This window comes from Raphanus sativus, chromosome 4 (genome assembly GCF_000801105.2).
Source record: "Raphanus sativus cultivar WK10039 chromosome 4, ASM80110v3, whole genome shotgun sequence".
NCBI classification, from domain to species: Eukaryota; Viridiplantae; Streptophyta; class Magnoliopsida; order Brassicales; family Brassicaceae; genus Raphanus; species Raphanus sativus.
The window spans coordinates 49,288,252-49,305,478 of NC_079514.1; the positions used below are offsets into that span (position 1 = coordinate 49,288,252).

Here is a 17,227-nt window from a genome sequence, read left to right on the forward strand (position 1 = left end):
GATCTTGTTGGGGATGGATTGGCACCATCCACAAGGCCCAGCGAATAGGAGGCCCATTACTACCATTCAAAGGATGACCGGCTCGGAGACGGCTTCTGACGAGCCGCGACTCGGCTCGAGACCTCTATAGCTGAACGACGAGAAGCCGATGAAACGATCAGGCGGCTCGGGCCGAGCAGTCTTCTCGACTGGGCCTTTAAGCCAAAAGGCCCATAACGAAGGGGACGGATTAGGTCAAAGCCAACCGACCTAGGAGACTATATAAGGAGTTGAGGACAGGAAAGAAAGCATCACCACATAGACAGACAGACTTGCGGCAAGATTAGGGTTTCCTTTATTCTCTTTGTATCTCGCCGCTCTCTTGTACTTCCGGCTAGGATCTCACCGAGCATCGACTAGCCGGCTTTCTTACTCTTGTACCCTCGTTATTCCGACTCTAATAAAACGTCTCTGTTCATCCCACTCTTGAGTTCTTCTACTTTGTTGACCAAACTCACCTTAAACAATTGGCGCCCACCGTGGGGCCGATCAGAGTAACGTTTCTTAGCCTAGTATGACGATTGGTGACTCGAACCCCGGCTCTTCCGGCGAAGCGACCGAGCTTACGCCTCCGCCTCCTCCTCCTCTTCTCTCGTCGGACTTCATGAGCTCCGTGATGGCTCGCCTCGCGCATCAAGAAGAAGTCCAGAAAACGACGAATGAGCAGCTCGCTGCTCTCGTGGCTGCCCTCACTGCTCCCGCTGGACCGACGAACCGTTCCCAGCCCGTCTGCCGGCATCTCTTCCCTCCGACGCCGGCAGAAGACCGCGCTGTGGACGAATCTGACCCTAACGGTCCTCCCGCCGTACACCCTACTCCGACGACAGCAGATCCGACGACGATTCGCGAGATCGCCGAGCTCAAACTCAGCCTTCAGCAAATGAGCTCGCAGATTCACCAAGCGACGAGCGCAGCCCCTCAGATCGACAGCGTCATCGCCTCTACTTCGCGCTCGCCCTTCGCTAGCGAGCTAACCAGGGTCCAGCTCCGCAAGATAGAAAAGCTCCGTCTTCCCGAGTACAAACCCGGAGGCGACCCCGTCGAACACCTGACAGCCTTCAACATAGCTATGGCCAGAGCTCGCCTTTCCGACGAAGAGAAGGACGCAGGATACTGTCAGCTCTTCGTCGAAACACTCAACGAACAAGCGCTAACCTGGTTCTCACAGCTCAGCGAGAACTCGATTCGCAGTTTCAGAGACCTATCAGCCGTTTTCCTCAAGACTTACATCATGTTTACCAAGCGAGCAGCAACCGCTTCCAGCCTGTGGAATATGGCGCAAACAAAAGACCAAAGCCTCAAGGACTACATGGAAAAGTTCAAGACGATCGTTATCCCGAGTCGACGTCCCTGATCATATCGCTATCGACGCTTTGATGAACACTCTCCTCGTCAACTCGAAGTTTCGTAAGGACTTGTATTCCAACCCTACGACTTCGCTCCCCGACGCTATTGCCCGGTCTCACAATTTCATCCGAATGGAAGAAGATACCAAGGCAATAATTCGGAAGCAGAACGCTGCCAAGCCGGTTGCAGCCAAAAGTGCGGGTGCTCGGCCAGAGCCGCGCCAGCACGCACCAGCTGATAGCGGCGGCAAAAAAGGAGGTCTCCTTTACGTCGTGGACGCGAACAACGCCCCTGTCTCAACCATGGTCATGCACGATAAAAAGTGGAATGTTTATCAGCGAGAGACCGACTCTCCAGATGCGTCTCCCAGTACCCCGGGTGCTGGTGTCGTGGCTAAAGTCGAGTCGGCTCCAGGACCGACCAGAACTCCCATCGATCTCACGAAGCATTGCAAGTATCACGACGTGAAGGGACACGACACGACTGAGTGCAAGTCTCTCTACGCCCAGTTCCTCTCCTCGATCGAAAGCGGCGATTACAAGATCCAGCCGCCAAAACCCAAACCAAAAGGGGAAAACAGCTGGAGCAGAAACAAAGACAAGAAGGCTCAGCGCAAATCGCAAGGCAAAAACCGTAAAAACGACAAACGATCGAAGGACGCTGAGAAGGTCGCCCGGGAAACCGACGATGATGACGACTCGGCGGACGACGATCAGCCTGCCAACCGCCAGCGCATTGAAGTAATCCGCGTCCAACCTCAAGGAAAGAACGAACCAGGATCCTCGTCGGACGAGGACAACGATACGGAGACCCCAGACGACACTACGGATCTTCGGTCCTCCTCAATCAAAAGTTTCGATCCACTACCGAGGAAACGCCAGTCTCCTCCGATCTCCGCCGACAGATCGACTCGAATCGCGCCGCGAAAGCTTCGGCACAAGAATCCTCCCAAAGGCAGTGCGCCGACAAGCCGAACTGCGATTTGCGAGACAAACTCAACGCGAAGATCGGCGACCTGCGGACAACCCTTAACCGCAAGAAAAGGGATACTGTCGAAACGAGTAACGACCTTCGCGATGTGCTCCGCGCGAAGCGAGCACAAACTCGTCCCCGGATAAACGTCATTATGGGTGGATCACCTCCCTGCGGCGATTCAGTTAGAGCAGTCAAAGACCACCGAAGGCAAGCAACTACTTCCCAACGATGGCCCCAGAAGCAAGTAGACGATCAGCCGATTACCTTTTCGTCTGACGATACACTCGGCGTGCACCTCCCTCACAACGATCCTTTGCTCGTCGTGCTCGGTGTCGACAAGTACGACGTCACAAAAGTACTTATCGATACCGGGAGCTCGGTCGATATCATCTTTCGCGAAACCCTCGTAAAGATGGGAATTGACCTCAATGACGTCAAGCCTTCTACTCGGACCCTGACAGGGTTCAACGGCTCGTCAGAGGTAATCGCGGGCACGATCCGCCTCTCGGTTCACGCATGCGGAGTCACTCGGACGGTCAAATTTTCTGTGGTCGGCTCCAAAGCCCCTTACCACGTTATACTCGGCACCCCATGGCTGCATTCAATGCGAGCAATCGCATCGACGTATCATCAGTGTGTTAAGTTCCCAGGATCAGACGGGATCGATCAAAACTCTGAAGGGTGATCAGCAAGCCGCGCGGATCTCCTGATCGCCACGGTTAAAATCCAGCGCTCCCATCACTTGTCAACTCGGTCTCTCCTCCCGCGAGCAAAGTCTGCCCGCAAAAGGAAGAGTTCTCGAAGTACCAGTTGACGAGTCGGACCCGAGCAAATCAGTCCGAGTAGGCGCATTCCTACCCGACGAAATGCAGCAGAAGATCCTCGAGTTCCTTAAGCAAAACCTGTCCACGTTCGCCTGGACGATGTCTGATATGAAGGGAATCGACCCGGCTATCACAACCCACGAACTCAATGTTGATCCCAACTTCAAACCCATCCGGCAGAAAAGAAGAAAGTTGGGACCAGAGCGATCCAAAGCAGTCGCAGAGGAAGTCGAGCGTTTACTCGGTGCCGGTTCAATCACTGAAGTTCGTTACCCGGAATGGCTAGCCAACCCGGTGGTCGTCAAGAAGAAGAACGGTAAAATGGCGCGCGTCTGCGTCGACTTTACCGACCTCAACAAAGCATGTCCTAAGGACAGCTACCCCGTTGCCTAGCATCGATCGCTTAGTCGAATCGACGGCCGGTAACGAGATGTTGACGTTCATGGACGCCTTCTCGGGCTATAACCAGATCCTGATGCACCCAGACGACCGGGAGAAAACTGCTTTTATCACCGATCGGGGAACCTACTGCTATAAGGTGATGCCATTCGGATTAAAAAATGCTGGAGCAACCTACCAACGGCTTGTCAACCGAATGTTCGCCGAGCAGCTTGGAAGACAATGGAAGTCTATATCGACGACATGCTCGTCAAATCGCTCCGAGCCGACGACCACCTAACTCACCTGAAGGAAGCTTCGCCATCTTAAACAAGTACGGGATGAAGTTGAATCCCGCAAAGTGCACGTTTGGCGTCTCCTCGGCGCGATTCCTTGGTTACACATCGTCACGCAACGGGGAATAGAGGCTAACCCGAAACAGATCTCAGCAGTCCTGAACCTCCCCAGTCCGAGAAACTGCCGCGAAGTTCAAAGACTAACAGGACGCATCGCCGCCCTTAATCGCTTTTATCTCCCGATCTACCGACAAATGTCTCCCTTCTATGATCTCCTCCGAGGGAACAAGAAGTTCATCTGGGATGATAAATGCGAGGACGCGTTCGTCCAACTCAAGCAATACCTAACGACTCTCCCGTCTTGGCCAAGCCAGACGTAGGAGACGTTTTGTCTCTCTATATCGCTGTCTCCTCGGCAGCCGTCAGCAGTGTCCTGATCAAGGAGGACCGTGGCGAGCAGCGTCCGATTTTTTACACTAGCAGACGCATGACCGGCCCGGAGACCAGATACCCAACCCTTGAGAAGCTGGCTCTGGCCGTCGTCGACTCCGCGAGGAAATTACGACCCTACTTCCAGTCACACTCTATCGAAGTTCTGACCGACCAACCGCTCCGCACCGTCCTGCAAAATCCCAACAGAGCCGGCCGGCTGACCAAGTGGGCAATCGAACTAAGTGAACTCGACATTACGTACAAATGTCGAACAGCCGCCAAATCTCAAGTCCTCGCCGACTTCCTTGTCGAGCTCACGCCAGATCTTGCACAAGACCTCGATGTCCCGAGTCCCAATTGGATTCTTCATGTCGACGGATCATCGACGAGCAAAGGATCCGGTGCTGGAGTCCAGCTTCAATCGCCAACAGGAGAACTCATCCGCCAGTCTTTCAGCTTCGGCTTCCCGGCCTCTAACAACGAGGCAGAGTATGAATCGTTGATCGCCGGTCTTCGTCTCGCCCGAGCCGTCAAAGCCAAACGCTTGAGTGCTTATTGCGACTCGCAGCTCGTCGCTAGCCAGTTTAGCGGCGACTACGATGCTCGCAATGATAGAATGGATGCGTATCTCCGAGTGGTTCAGGAGCTCGCTAGGGAATTCGATTTCTTCGAACTCACCAAGGTTCCCCGCGGAGAGAACGTTTGCGCCGATGCCTTAGCCGCACTCGGGAGCAAACTCCACGATCAGGTCAAAAGGACGATACCCATACAGCGGATCGATCGACCGAGCATCGATTCTTCCTCCGACGACAGCTCTCCCATCACCCCAATCTTTGCGACAACTCGACGATCCACCACCGATCAAACCGAAACTGAGATGCCGGATCAAGCCGACACCGAGATGACCGATCGTGACGATACCCCAGTCGATTGGCGAGCCGAGTTCCTAGATTATCTCGTACGAGAAAGACTGCCGAACGATAAGTGGGCAGCGCGACGCCTGAAGAGACGCAGCGCCCATTACGTCGTCATGAACGACGAACTCCACCGAGTGACCGCGAATAAGGTTCTCTTAAAGTGCATCCAGGGCGATGAAGTACGCCGAGTAATGGCTGAAACTCACGACGGAGCAGGAGGAAACCACTCGGGAGGCCGAGCACTCGCCCTTAAGGTTCGAAGCTTGGGATTCTTTTGGCCGTCTATGAACACTGACTGCGAGGCATACGCTCGTCGGTGCGACAAATGCCAGCGTCACGCTCCGAGCATCCACAGTCCCACTGAGCTGTTGCGGACATCTGCTGCCCCTTATCCGTTCATGAGGTGGGGGATGGACATCATCGGGCCAATGCCGACCTCGCGCCAACGTCGTTTCATCCTGGTCCTCACTGATTACTTCACCAAATGGATTGAAGCCGAAGCGTTCTCTCAGGTGACGGACAAGGAAGTCCGCACCTTCGTCTGGAAGAACATCATTTGCCGTCACGGTTTGCCGTACGAGATCATAACGGACAATGGCTCTCAGTTCATGTCCGGAAACTTCAAAGAGTTCTGCAACAAGTGGAATATCCGTCTAAGCCCTTCGACTCCTCGTTACCCGCAAGGAAACGGACAGGCGGAATCTTCCAACAAGATTATCATCGATGGTATCAAGAAGCGACTCGACCTAAAGAAAGGCCATTGGGCCGACGAGCTGGACGGCGTCCTCTGGTCGCACCGAACGACTCCTCGCGGTGCGACCAAATCCACCCCTTTCTCTCTTGCTTACGGGATGGAAGCAATGGCCCCCGCCGAAGTTAACGTGACAAGTCTTCGGCGCGCCAAGATGCCGCAGTTCGTCGAGCTTAATCAAGATATGCTCCTCGATGCCCTCGATGAACTCGAGGAAAAACGAGATCAAGCGCTTCTTCGGATCCAAAATTACCAGAACCAGATCGAGAGCTACTATAATAAGAAGGTAAAGCGCGCCCTCTCGAGCTCGGCGATCTCGTCCTCCGAAAAGTCTTCGACAACACAAAGGAGCTCAACGCTGGCAAGCTAGGGACCAATTGGGAAGGACCTTACAAGATCACCCGAGTCGTTCGACCAGGCGTCTACCGACTCGAGACTTCCCGCGGAGAGGCAGTTCCACGAGCCTGGAACTCTATGCATCTTCGCCTCTTCTACCAATAGATTCGTCTCATCTTTTTCTCCGAGCGAATGACCAACAGGTCACTGTTCGCAAAAAAAAAAAAAAAAAAAAAAAAAAAAAAAAAAAAAAAAAAAAAAAAAAAAAAACCGAGTAGATGCACCTAACCGTCACTTCTACTCGTCCGAGTGAATGCGCTACTACAGCCACTTTCACTCGGTCAAACGAACTACGAAAGGCTTGATCCTCATCCGAGGTACGTAGGCATCCCTTCACAGGGTCCAGCCCCAACCAAAACAAAGTCCAAACTTTTTCGCGAAAGAATGACGAACAGTCACTTTCTAGTAAACGATGCCAACCCCTTTTTCAAGCGGCGTACGAGCACTCGCCCAAAATCAATCGATTGGGTCTTGATCAGACGTCAGTCGAAGGGAATAACAGCCTTGCGTCACCTGTGCGTCACGCATTGACCGGCTACCCGATGGAAATTCTAGACCAAGTCTAACCGAAGAACGACGGTTTGGCCGACCAACGGTTCTCTCGGTTACTGCAATGCGTCTCGGAACCTTTTCCTCGGTAATTCAATAGAACGATTAGAGATTCTCTTTGTAATCGCTTGATCAACCACTTGTAAAAGTTTAGTTGAATAAAGAAGATTCGAACGAGCAACCGCCTCTAATTTCCTGTTCTATCTGAAAAATTGGGAACTCGCTGGCAAACGCGAGTAGCCGCTCGAATGAATCCTTTCTCGGTTAAAAACAAAAACGATTTACATATTTCTAAGTGGAAACGACTTACTGAAATATATAATAAAAATTCATAAAAGGTCTGAAGAAAAAGCAAGGCAGTAGTTCATACAACAAAAGGCCTTAGCCGAGAAAAGGAAATAGTTTTAAAGGCACAAGCGCCAAAAGTCAGATACAACAAACATCAAATACTAATCCAAGGCAGGAAGATCCTCCTCGGGATGTTCTTCGCTCGCGCCAGAGTCCGCCCCCTCGAGATGTCCTTCACTCGCGCCAGAATCCGCATCCTCGAATGACGGCGAGTCGGAGATATTGACCGGCGTGTTGGAGATCGGTTCGTCGGGAGCTGACTTGTTCGTCTCCTCAGCCACGGAAGGGTCCTTAAGGGCAACTTCTTGACCCGGGAGAACAGCATCAGGGCGAGCTGGCGACTGAACGGTGTCGAGAAGGCTCTTCGACGGCTCTTCGGATCGATCCCCTGGTGCTCTGAGGGGAGTGCGAAGCGTCTTGGCGGCCTCGGAGTCGAGCAAGTCCATGTTCGACCCAAATTTGTCGATTTTATCCATCATCTCCTGGATAACGAACCTCGACTCGAGCACGAGAGGAGATAAAGAAAGGTCCTTCTCGAGAAGATCATCTACGATCAAACGCTTCACCTCCGCATCATAATGCCTCTCTTGCCCGGCGTAGATATCAATATCTCCCTGAGAGATGTTTTTACCTGCCGCTTTCATCCCTTCAAGGCAACGTCTCATCCCCCGAGCCTGGCCGAGCATGCATCTCGCATCCTCAAAGTTATCACGACGGGACTCCCGATCCTGGATCCTCTGGAAGCGAGCGGCGGCTTTCCCATGCATCGCCGCCATTACTCGGATCCGTTCGTGAGTAACCTCATAGCGGCGCGACTCTCGGAGACGATCCATCTCCTTGGAATGCTCTAAGGCAGCAGCCGCCTTCTCTTCCTCGAGGGTCTTCTTCTCGTTTGCCAGCTTGGTTTTCTCTTTCTCGAGCGCTTTAACCAACTCCCGGGCTCGCTTCAGCTCCTTGTTCATAGCCGCCTCTTTCTGGGAGAGTTCATCCCTCATGGCCGCTTCTGCAATAACCGCTTCGTCCTTCTTCTTCAGCATGACCTCTAAGGCGACAGTCGCCTCCTTGGTGTTGCGCCGTTGCCTATCAATCACACCATAGGTCCTCTTCAGCTCTTTGTCGTATATGCGGACGACCTCGTTCCAGTCACCTTGGCTCTGCAACACATCAAAGAAAGAGTTGGGATAGGACGACCAAATGAGAAGAAAGACGAGAAACGAATGCGATGCAGAAACTATACTTACCTTAACCGAGGAACCGGCAGCAGCGGTGTACTCGTCTTGGAAAACTAAGTCCTTGACGAGTGGGAGATGCTCCCTACTTCCCCGGACTTGGCGGACGAAACGAGCGCAATCTCTCTCGTTACAAACGAGAGGAGTGTCCCGCTTGAAAATGAAGTCCACTTTATCCGGGCAAAACCCCTGCAGGTTCTTCGGCACAGCCTTACCCTCCTGAGCCTTCGGAGAGGACCTGTTCGATCCCCGGGCATCTTCACGAACCGCCGCCTTGGGGAGGGAAACGGCAGTAGTCGGAGCCTCCACGGTTTCCTTCTCCGTATTGGGCGCTATCTCGTGCCCCGAGGATTCGCCGGCACTCTTCTTATTATTCTTTTTCGACTTCTTCTTCACCTTAGAAGAAGTCCCCTGAAGACCACCATCGAGAGACGGATCCGGGAGAACGTCATCTCGAGAATTGTTGCTAGGCTCCAAGGCCTGGAGCTCACCTCTCTCCACAGAGGAAGGCCGAACCTCAACGGGATCCTTGCGCGCCCGCTTCTTCTCCGATCCGGCGCCCCCACCGGTGGAAGTCTCCTCGGCTTGCTTCTCCTCGGAAGAAACGCCTTCCCTCTCCTTCCTCTTGCTCCCCGACTTTCTCACGAGCTGAGCCCCGTCCGACTCAGTCGCTCTCGGCTCCCCGGGATCAGAGGAGTTTGCGTTAGAGCTTTGGTCCGGTTCCACGAACCCGAGTTGCTTCCCAACCACCAAACTTAGATCCGGCAATTCCCTCATAGCTCTGGCTCGGTTAATTTCAATCTGCTCGGCTTTGGTGAACAAGTTGATTCTCTTCGACTTTTTGGTGATGAGAGGAACGGTGTCCGAACGCCAAACCTCTGCAAAGACAAAAGAAAGCGACTTAGGATCCCTGAGGAAACCGAGCAAAAGAAGAGAAAGAGAAACTTACGCCGCTTGATCCGATCAATCGACCTACGAATCCTCCTGTACGAGAAGTTCTCCCAAAAATCCTGTTTCTGGGACGCGATAATCCGAGCACTCTCCAAGAAATCTTCCTCGTACTCCGCGGTATTCGAGTGAGGAACTGTCAAAACAAGAGAAAAAGAGATGGTCAGGAGTCTGAAACAGTAAAAGATTAAAGAACATTCAATACCAAATTCATTGTTCCAAAGAACACGGTAACCGGTCTTCAGCGGCTCCTCGAAAGCCGAGCGATCGGACTTAACATAGAAGTACGATCGCTGCCAGTCGTTCGTCTTGGTCGGATAGCCCGTTACCACATTATAGTTCGGGCGTATCTTCAGTGATAACAGGCCTCGATTAATCTTCACCGAGACCAGCTCCTCAAATGCTCGGACGCTGAGAGCAGCGCCAGCTTCCGCCCCAATCACCATCAGCGCAACTGCTAGACGCCAAGCGCCATTCAAGAATTGGCTCAAAGCGACTCCTCGGCGCATCGTGTAGGCGGTGACGAGTCGAGGAATCGGAAACCATAGTTTCGTGTCCTTTTCGAAGTACGACTCGTATACGCACTGATACCCCTTCGGGGGGGACCACGGCCTTTGGGTCTTTGACGGGATTATGAATGTAACCCCGGTCGCCTTGCCTCTCTTCAGCAGCTTCGTCACCGACTCGAATGTGGATCGCGTCGGTAAAACGTTCCTCCAGTCTTGCCCCTCAACTACAGGGGGACGAGCTCGCGACGGATCGAGTCGGCGCTGCTCCTCGAAAATATTTCCCGGGTAGAAGCAGTAGGGAGTCATCCCGTCGTCAGGAGAGCCATCGCCTCCGTCATCGTCTGCGCGAGATTGAACCATCGCTACCGAGACGAGCATACGCTGCTCTCGGGTCATGTTCTCGGTATCCATCATCGCCTCGCGATGAGCCTCCTCTACGCTATCGCCGGATCCGCGAACCCTCTCCAGATCACTATCGGGACCAGTGGTGCTCGAAATCATCTTTCCCTTTTGTTCTCGAGAAAGTTGTTTGCTCGTCGACATATCGAGTAGAGGAACTAAAACAGAGAGCAAAAGCTAGAGAGATAAGGAGTAGAGAGAGAAAGTACCTGATAAACTGAGAGAAGAATGAGAGAGATCTCGAGAGAGACCTCTTATTTATAGAGAGAGTGAAGGCGCCTCCCACGAGGTGCCATCATTAGCCCTAAGCGGGCCTAATTGGGCCTGTCGGCGGGCTCGCGCGCCACACTCAGACGCGACCTTTCGGATTCCCGACAAAAAACCCTAGCGACGTTTCAGCTTCTCGATCGAAAACCGGTGATGGTTCGCTGTCACATCAAAAACCGGCACAGTCGATTCATCGGTTTAGAGGAGTTCATCTGAGGCATCGAGCGTACGATAGGTCGGTTGTTCGTTCGGGAACATCCGGAACTCTTTCCGCCGGCGGTTCCTCGGTTAAATCAAAGGAACCGACTATCAAACCTCCTATTCTTCGAGCCCTAACTCACTAATTCGCTGCGCCCAGCTGCTCGACAACGAACTAGGGGGGGACTTACTGTTGGGGATGGATTGGCACCATCCACAAGGCCCAGCGAATAGGAGGCCCATTACTACCATTCAAAGGATGACCGGCTCGGAGACGGCTTCTGACGAGCCGCGACTCGGCTCGAGACCTCTATAGCTGAACGACGAGAAGCCGATGGAAACGATCAGGCGGCTCGGGCCGAGCAGTCTTCTCGACTGGGCCTTTAAGCCAAAAGGCCCATAACGAAGGGGACGGATTAGGTCAAAGCCAACCGACCTAGGAGACTATATAAGGAGTTGAGGACAGGAAAGAAAGGCATCACCACATAGACAGACAGACTTGCGGCAAGATTAGGGTTTCCTTTATTCTCTTTGTATCTCGCCGCTCTCTTGTACTTCCGGCTAGGATCTCACCGAGCATCGACTAGCCGGCTTTCTTACTCTTGTACCCTCGTTATTCCGACTCTAATAAAACGTCTCTGTTCATCCCACTCTTGAGTTCTTCTACTTTTTGTTGACCAAACTCACCTTAAACAGATCTATGCACAGTGATTATATATCCGAATCTTTTTAAGGAACATGTGGACGGTGGAAGAGACTACTACTAACTCAGCAATAAATATAAGGAGGGACCATAGATTGACTCAGAAATTAAATAATAATATAGTCAGAAACAATGACTAATGCAACGGCGACAAGTATAGGTGGTTGTTGGTTGCACTTGCACCTGAGAAGGGGTTTATGAGGGAAACATCATCTACTTTGACTTGATCAGATTCAGACACTTATATATCATCTCATGTGGGTCTATCTTTGGACATCTAAACATATAAACGAGGACGACACAATGAATTTATTTATGTGTTAGGTTTAATTCGGATAGAATATGTGATGTAAAGAAACCTAATTATAATGCAAGTGCAAGAGTGTAAGCATATCTTTGGAACTTCCTTTGGTTATACCACCTTCATCTTAGAGTGACTTTGCTTTTGTGATGAATCACATATCCTTCCTCAAATGATTTCTGAAGAAAAACTACAATGCTTATAAAAAACAATGTCGTCAACACCATACAAGTCAATTTTGGTCACAACAATGCTTTATATACTCAAAAAGGCTGATGAGAAAAATCTAAAACCATGTCAATGAATGACATTCCGCTATCGTTCTATAAGACGAGACTGAGGAAAAACGCTAGGCTATTCAGGAAAAGAATCGTCGACCTCAAACGCACCGCTCTAATTGGAGAGCAGTACTGACATACATATTCACACTTGAGATGGATATGCGCTTTGTGCAACATGTTCTGATGTTCATATACCACACTAATTAAATATCGGGCCTAAAGTCATGGTAGGACTTATATTAGGCCTATACTTAACATTAGGCCCAATTAAATATTCCTGATTGATTGATGACCACTAAATGAATGAAAAAAATGAACAAAATAAAAATAAAATTTCATTTGAGAAAATGAAAAAAAAAAAAAAAGTTTTGTTCATTTTGTTGCTCATCATTATTGCAGAGGGATTTTTTTCTTTATAAATTCATTCCTCCATTGAAAAATTTAAGGGGGGAAAAGAGTGGAACCTACCTATAATCAATTTGACAAAAAATTCAACCTAACTGGTATAAATTTTGAGGAACACAAAATTCACTATAATTTTTTTCTTTCAACATGGTTACCAGTTGAAGCCTTACAAACTGTGCCATTCATCAGTCTTTTTGACCTTCTTTTGTCATTCATCAGTCTTTTTATTAGGCCATTCATCAGTCTTTAGTGACCTAATGTATATTAGGCCATTCAGCAGTCTTTTTGACCTTCTTTTGTGCAACTGTGCCTTTGTTTAAATCCAAAGAAACAAATCTATACTTTTTTATTTTTATAGTGGTTTCGTCAGAGGACCAGTAAAACCCCAAAGCTTTCTCCTTTTCATTCCATGACAAGTTCAAGCAAGGTCCAGTCCTTCCCGTGGTAAGCCATGCGCTTAATTAAAGTCTCTTACATGTAAAGTATTTGTTGATCAGTCATCATCCGCGCACATGTTCTTCCTTAATGACTAAATGGTTCAATGCAAGCTCCAAACTCCTTATGCCTTCTATCTAAACACTGATCACTCTTTGTAATGAATCCTTTTAAAGAAGTAAAGAACTCTCTCAGCTTGAGATTTAATCCAAAACAAATGTCTACATTTCAAATTCCGGAAAGTTTACAAACAACATTACAAGAAAAGTTGAGACAGGGAAGAGAGTCATCTCTAGACATTCTTGAGCTTCTTCATCTTGGAAGGTGGCCATCGACCCTTCTTCCTCAACTTACGCTTACGAACCAGACGTTTCCTCCTTAGCCTAATCTTCTTGGCCAGCTTCATCTTCATCCTCTGTTCCAGCAGCAGCTTTTCTTTAGCTTCTTTTGACTCCAACGGTAGTTTGTCAACAGTCTTAGGCGGTTCCTCACTGCTCTCGGGCTCAGCTGCTCCGTCCACACCAGAAGAAGCAGCTGCCTTCACAATCGCTGCTCTTCCATTGCTGATGCTCAAGCTGTACGCACTCAGAGAGACTCTGTTCTTTGTCTCGACGGTGTTGGGTTTAAGGCCTAAAACTGAACCGAAAAAATGATCACAACTTTCACAAGTAAGTAACCTAAGAAGTATCAGATCTTAAAGTGTTCGATGAAATGCCTCAATGAAAAATCTAATCCTATCTTTTTAGCTTTAAAACAAAACAAAGGAGGAAGCTTTTTGCTTCAAAACTGAGAAACTGAAGTAGCCCAGGTTTCTTGTGGGTCTGTAACGGAAGTAATAAGTCAGATGAATAGAGAAACTAGTGAAAATGCCGTACCTGGTGAAGCGAAAGACGAAACTTGAAGCCTTGGAGGAGAGAGAGGAGCGAGAGAATTGAAACAGAGAAGAGACATCTTCTTGGTACAGAAGGATTTCGCCTTCAGACAGTCATTTGAAGTTTAGTTTCTGGATAAGGTTTTTTTTTTTTTTCAGTCTCTCCGTCTACTACTTAACGAACGGATTGGATTTGATCTGGTTCAATCCGGTTTGCACTGGTTTAAATTCGCTTTTTTCTTTCTGCTGTTGTTAGTCGGTTTAGATTTGATTGTTGCTTGCTTTAGAAGAAACCAAATATTATTATTCTTTTTTGCTAAAAAGAAACCAAATATTTGTATTCAGATATTTTGGGATTCGGTTCGGGTTCGAAATCCAGTTCTTGGATAGATAGGAAATTATGTACCGTTCAGATATCTATATCGAAATCCGGTTCGGTTCGGATAATTTGCTTAATCCTTTCTTGATTCTTTATGTAACTGGCTAACTGCCTCTAGAGAATGACTTGAAGCTGAATAAATGGAGATTACTCTTTGTCATTTATTAACTGTTTTACGTAATTGTGAAGGAAAAAAAAATCCAGATAAATAATAAACATTGTAGGTTTTGTGAGCTTTAGCATTAGATTTTCTTTAATTTTTCTTTTCATTTTTAGTTGTATTTATATTTCCAGAATGATTCATCTGGATCTCACAAACATCACATATTTTTTTTCATATTTTTTTGTTGTAGTGTGTAATGTATAAAATTGTGTGTTTCGACATGCACGTCATCATTGAGGTAATAGAATTTGAAACCACAAGATTAATAGTAAGCTGTGTCTGAAAATGTTGCCATTTTTGTTTCAGACAATCCGAACTACGCCAAGAATATTCCCAGCTGTGTTGGATGTTGAGAACCCTGAGTTCAAGAGGACAAACCGATGATCCTTCATTCGTTAAAAACCTCAAGAGGATTTCTCTCATTGCTGGTTTCGAGATCTTGGCTGCTTACCTCATGCCTCCTGTTGAGTCTGGATCTGTTGACTTTGCTGAGTTTGAGCCTAATTTTGTCTATCAGTAGCTGCAAAATGTCAAGTCTTTGAAGGCTGGTTCTTGATTTCTTGTAGTTGAATGATCTAAACTGAGATAAACCAAAATACTCTGCAGGTTTTATTGAACTGATTGTTACAGTTGAGTTTGCTACATACATAAACGCATTAAGGTAAACTAATGAGAAGAGGATTGAATATGAGAGCTAAAACTCTATTACTCAATCAGATTTAGCCTTAGGTTTCTCTTGTTCTTCGGTGAGAGGCTTAAACACAACATTGAAGAACCAAACAGCAAGCAATGTCGCCTTGATAGGTCCAAGCCAATACACAAGTAAATGCTCCTGTGTTATATGTTCACCTCGTGCGTAAGCCCATCCCATAACCTGCAAAGATTCCACACAATCAAATAAAACAAAAAGCTAAAGAGAAACATCACAATCACAAAGGCTCCTTTGGGTTCATACCGCTGCTGGATTCATGCATCCGCCGGTTAGATCAGCTCCAAGAACATGGAGACTTAATTTAGCAATGCTACCAATCCAAGTCTTCATGAAGAAACTTCCAGGGATCTTTCTTGCTAGTCCCAATGAGAGCATTACAATGAAGAATGTTAGTACCCCCTCGGTTAAAGCACCGTGATGGATCGCTACATTTAGTTTTGGTCCTTTCCCAATCTCTGGGAAAACATGAATGATATGTTTAACCCCAAGGATTGATCCCATCACCTGAAAAAAACAGAACAAAAGATTCATCCTTTTCTACTTGTAATAACAAAAACAGAACAAAAGATTCATCCCTTTTCTACTTCTAATAACAAAAACAGAACAAAAGATCACAAAAACAGAACAAAAGATCACAAAAATAGAACAAAAGAATAATCAATTTCTACTTGTAATAACAAAAACAGAACAAAAGATCACAAAACAGAGCAAAAGATTCATCTTTTCTACTTGTAATAACAAAAACAGAACAAAAGATTCATCCTTTTTCTACTTTTAATAACAAAAACAGAACAAAAGATCACAAAAACAGAACAAAAGAATAATAATTTTCAACTTGTCATAACAGAAACAGAACAAAGATCTCAAAAACAGAACAAAAGATTCACCTTTTCTACTTGCAATAACAAAAACAGAGCAAAAATCTCAAAAACAGAACAAAAGATTCATCTTTTTCTACTTGTAATAACAAAAACAGAACAAAAGATTCATCCTTTTTCTACTTTTAATAATAAAAACAGAACAAAAGATCACAAAAACAGAACAAAAGAATAATCATTTTCAACTTGTCATAACAGAAACAGAACAAAAGATCTAAAAAACAGAACAAAAGATTCACCTTTTCTACATGCAATAACAAAAACAGAGCAAAAGATCTCAAAAACAGAGCAAAAGATTCATCTTTTTCTACTTGTAATAACCAAAACAGAACAAAAGATCTCAAAATGAAGTCTTCAGAATAAAACAAAAAAAAAGATCAAAGATGATCATCATGAGTTCTTCCCACATGAAGAGAATGTTAATTCATCATCCTTACCTCAACGGGGATTCGAACCAGGACGGTGAAGATGAAACTACCGAAGCCACCGGTGACACCGGCAGCCAAAGCGGTCAAAGGGTTGTAAAGTCCGCCTTTGGTGAGTTTCTGAAGGAAAGCGAAGACGAACATGGAGACGACGGAGAATAGATACCGGACGATCTCGCCGGTGGTATCTTTCCGGCTGAATCCGAGTACTCCGTGAACTAAGATGTTGACAAGAACTCCTGCCCATGTCCACATAAATGACAATACCAGATCAGAAGCCACTATACTGATTCGACCCATTTTCGATTCTAACGATGAGAATTGAGAAACAAGAAGAAGATACACAGAAAGAATATAAATTAGGAAGCTTTTGTTTATGATTCGAGATTAAAGATGAAAGAGAAGAGATCGAGATTATGATTGGTTATTAGCGGTTTGTGAATCTAGCATATAATTGCCGCTAGAGACATTTGTGTATTTATAATAGGGTGGTGAGTCAGCTTCCGACAACAAAGGTTTTGTTCTGTCTGAATCTTTGGCTTTGTTGTCTTGTGATAAAAAATATTCACTACTTCGGAAACGATGATAGCGCATGTACATGAAGGAGAGGTCAGGGAGAGAGACGGTAGAAAAATATTTACCGGATCCAACAACTTGGTACAGCGTTGGTAGGTTTTTTGGTATTCGAATCGAATTTGGGCTCATGGGCTTTAAGCATATCCTGCCTAAAATATAGATTAGCCATGAGTTATGAAATTGGAAAACTATCCAAGGAAAAAGCATTAGCGTTTAGAAGACGGCAATGGAACGCCGAAAATGATGCACGCAATGTGAAACATTCGATTGGTGACTAAATATAATGTCCTTAAACT

At 47.4% G+C, this 17,227-nt stretch overlaps 3 protein-coding genes across 4 annotated transcripts; all 3 read right to left on the reverse strand.

Annotated features, from left to right (window-relative positions):
* Positions 1-7,192: 7,192 nt before the first annotated feature.
* Positions 7,193-10,674, reverse strand: LOC130511774 (meiosis-specific protein ASY2-like). 2 transcript variants are annotated; one of them, XM_057009356.1, is made up of 3 exons: positions 9,431-10,670; positions 8,494-9,359; positions 7,193-8,406 (listed from the first exon to the last, which is right to left on the reverse strand). In XM_057009356.1, the coding sequence occupies exons 1-3, from the start codon at positions 10,479-10,481 to the stop codon at positions 7,354-7,356; spliced, it is 2,970 nt and encodes a 989-aa protein (XP_056865336.1). In that variant the 5' UTR covers positions 10,482-10,670; the 3' UTR covers positions 7,193-7,353. The 2 variants fall into 2 exon arrangements, with proteins under 2 accessions (XP_056865336.1, XP_056865335.1); XM_057009355.1 differs by having other exon boundaries at positions 7,193-9,359; positions 9,431-10,674.
* Positions 10,675-13,103: 2,429 nt separating this feature from the next.
* LOC130511871 (50S ribosomal protein 5, chloroplastic-like) lies at positions 13,104-13,958 on the reverse strand. Its single transcript, XM_057009663.1, has 2 exons — positions 13,803-13,958; positions 13,104-13,563 (listed from the first exon to the last, which is right to left on the reverse strand). The coding sequence occupies exons 1-2, from the start codon at positions 13,876-13,878 to the stop codon at positions 13,220-13,222; spliced, it is 420 nt and encodes a 139-aa protein (XP_056865643.1). The 5' UTR covers positions 13,879-13,958; the 3' UTR covers positions 13,104-13,219.
* A 968-nt stretch (positions 13,959-14,926) lies between these two features.
* On the reverse strand, positions 14,927-16,857 carry LOC108829403 (probable aquaporin SIP2-1). Its single transcript, XM_018603059.2, has 3 exons — positions 16,368-16,857; positions 15,296-15,556; positions 14,927-15,214 (listed from the first exon to the last, which is right to left on the reverse strand). Exons 1-3 carry the CDS (start codon positions 16,653-16,655, stop codon positions 15,050-15,052), a joined length of 714 nt encoding a protein of 237 aa, XP_018458561.1. The 5' UTR covers positions 16,656-16,857; the 3' UTR covers positions 14,927-15,049.
* Between the last annotated feature and the right edge of the window lie 370 nt (positions 16,858-17,227).

Excerpts from the sequence above, each read along its gene's own strand:
- LOC130511774 (XM_057009355.1), bottom strand. The coding sequence starts at position 10,481 with ATGTCGACGAGCAAACAACTTTCTCGAGAACAAAAGGGAAAGATGATT. Across the intron at positions 9,360-9,430 it reads GATTGATCGGATCAAGCGGC|AGGTTTGGCGTTCGGACACC; the intron begins GTAAGTTTCTCT and ends TTGTCTTTGCAG.
- LOC130511871 (XM_057009663.1), bottom strand. The coding sequence starts at position 13,878 with ATGTCTCTTCTCTGTTTCAATTCTCTCGCTCCTCTCTCTCCTCCAAGG. Across the intron at positions 13,564-13,802 it reads TTCGTCTTTCGCTTCACCAG|TTTTAGGCCTTAAACCCAAC; the intron begins GTACGGCATTTT and ends TTTTCGGTTCAG.
- LOC108829403 (XM_018603059.2), bottom strand. The coding sequence starts at position 16,655 with ATGGGTCGAATCAGTATAGTGGCTTCTGATCTGGTATTGTCATTTATG. Across the intron at positions 15,557-16,367 it reads TGGTTCGAATCCCCGTTGAG|GTGATGGGATCAATCCTTGG; the intron begins GTAAGGATGATG and ends TGTTTTTTTCAG. Across the intron at positions 15,215-15,295 it reads GATGCATGAATCCAGCAGCG|GTTATGGGATGGGCTTACGC; the intron begins GTATGAACCCAA and ends GAATCTTTGCAG.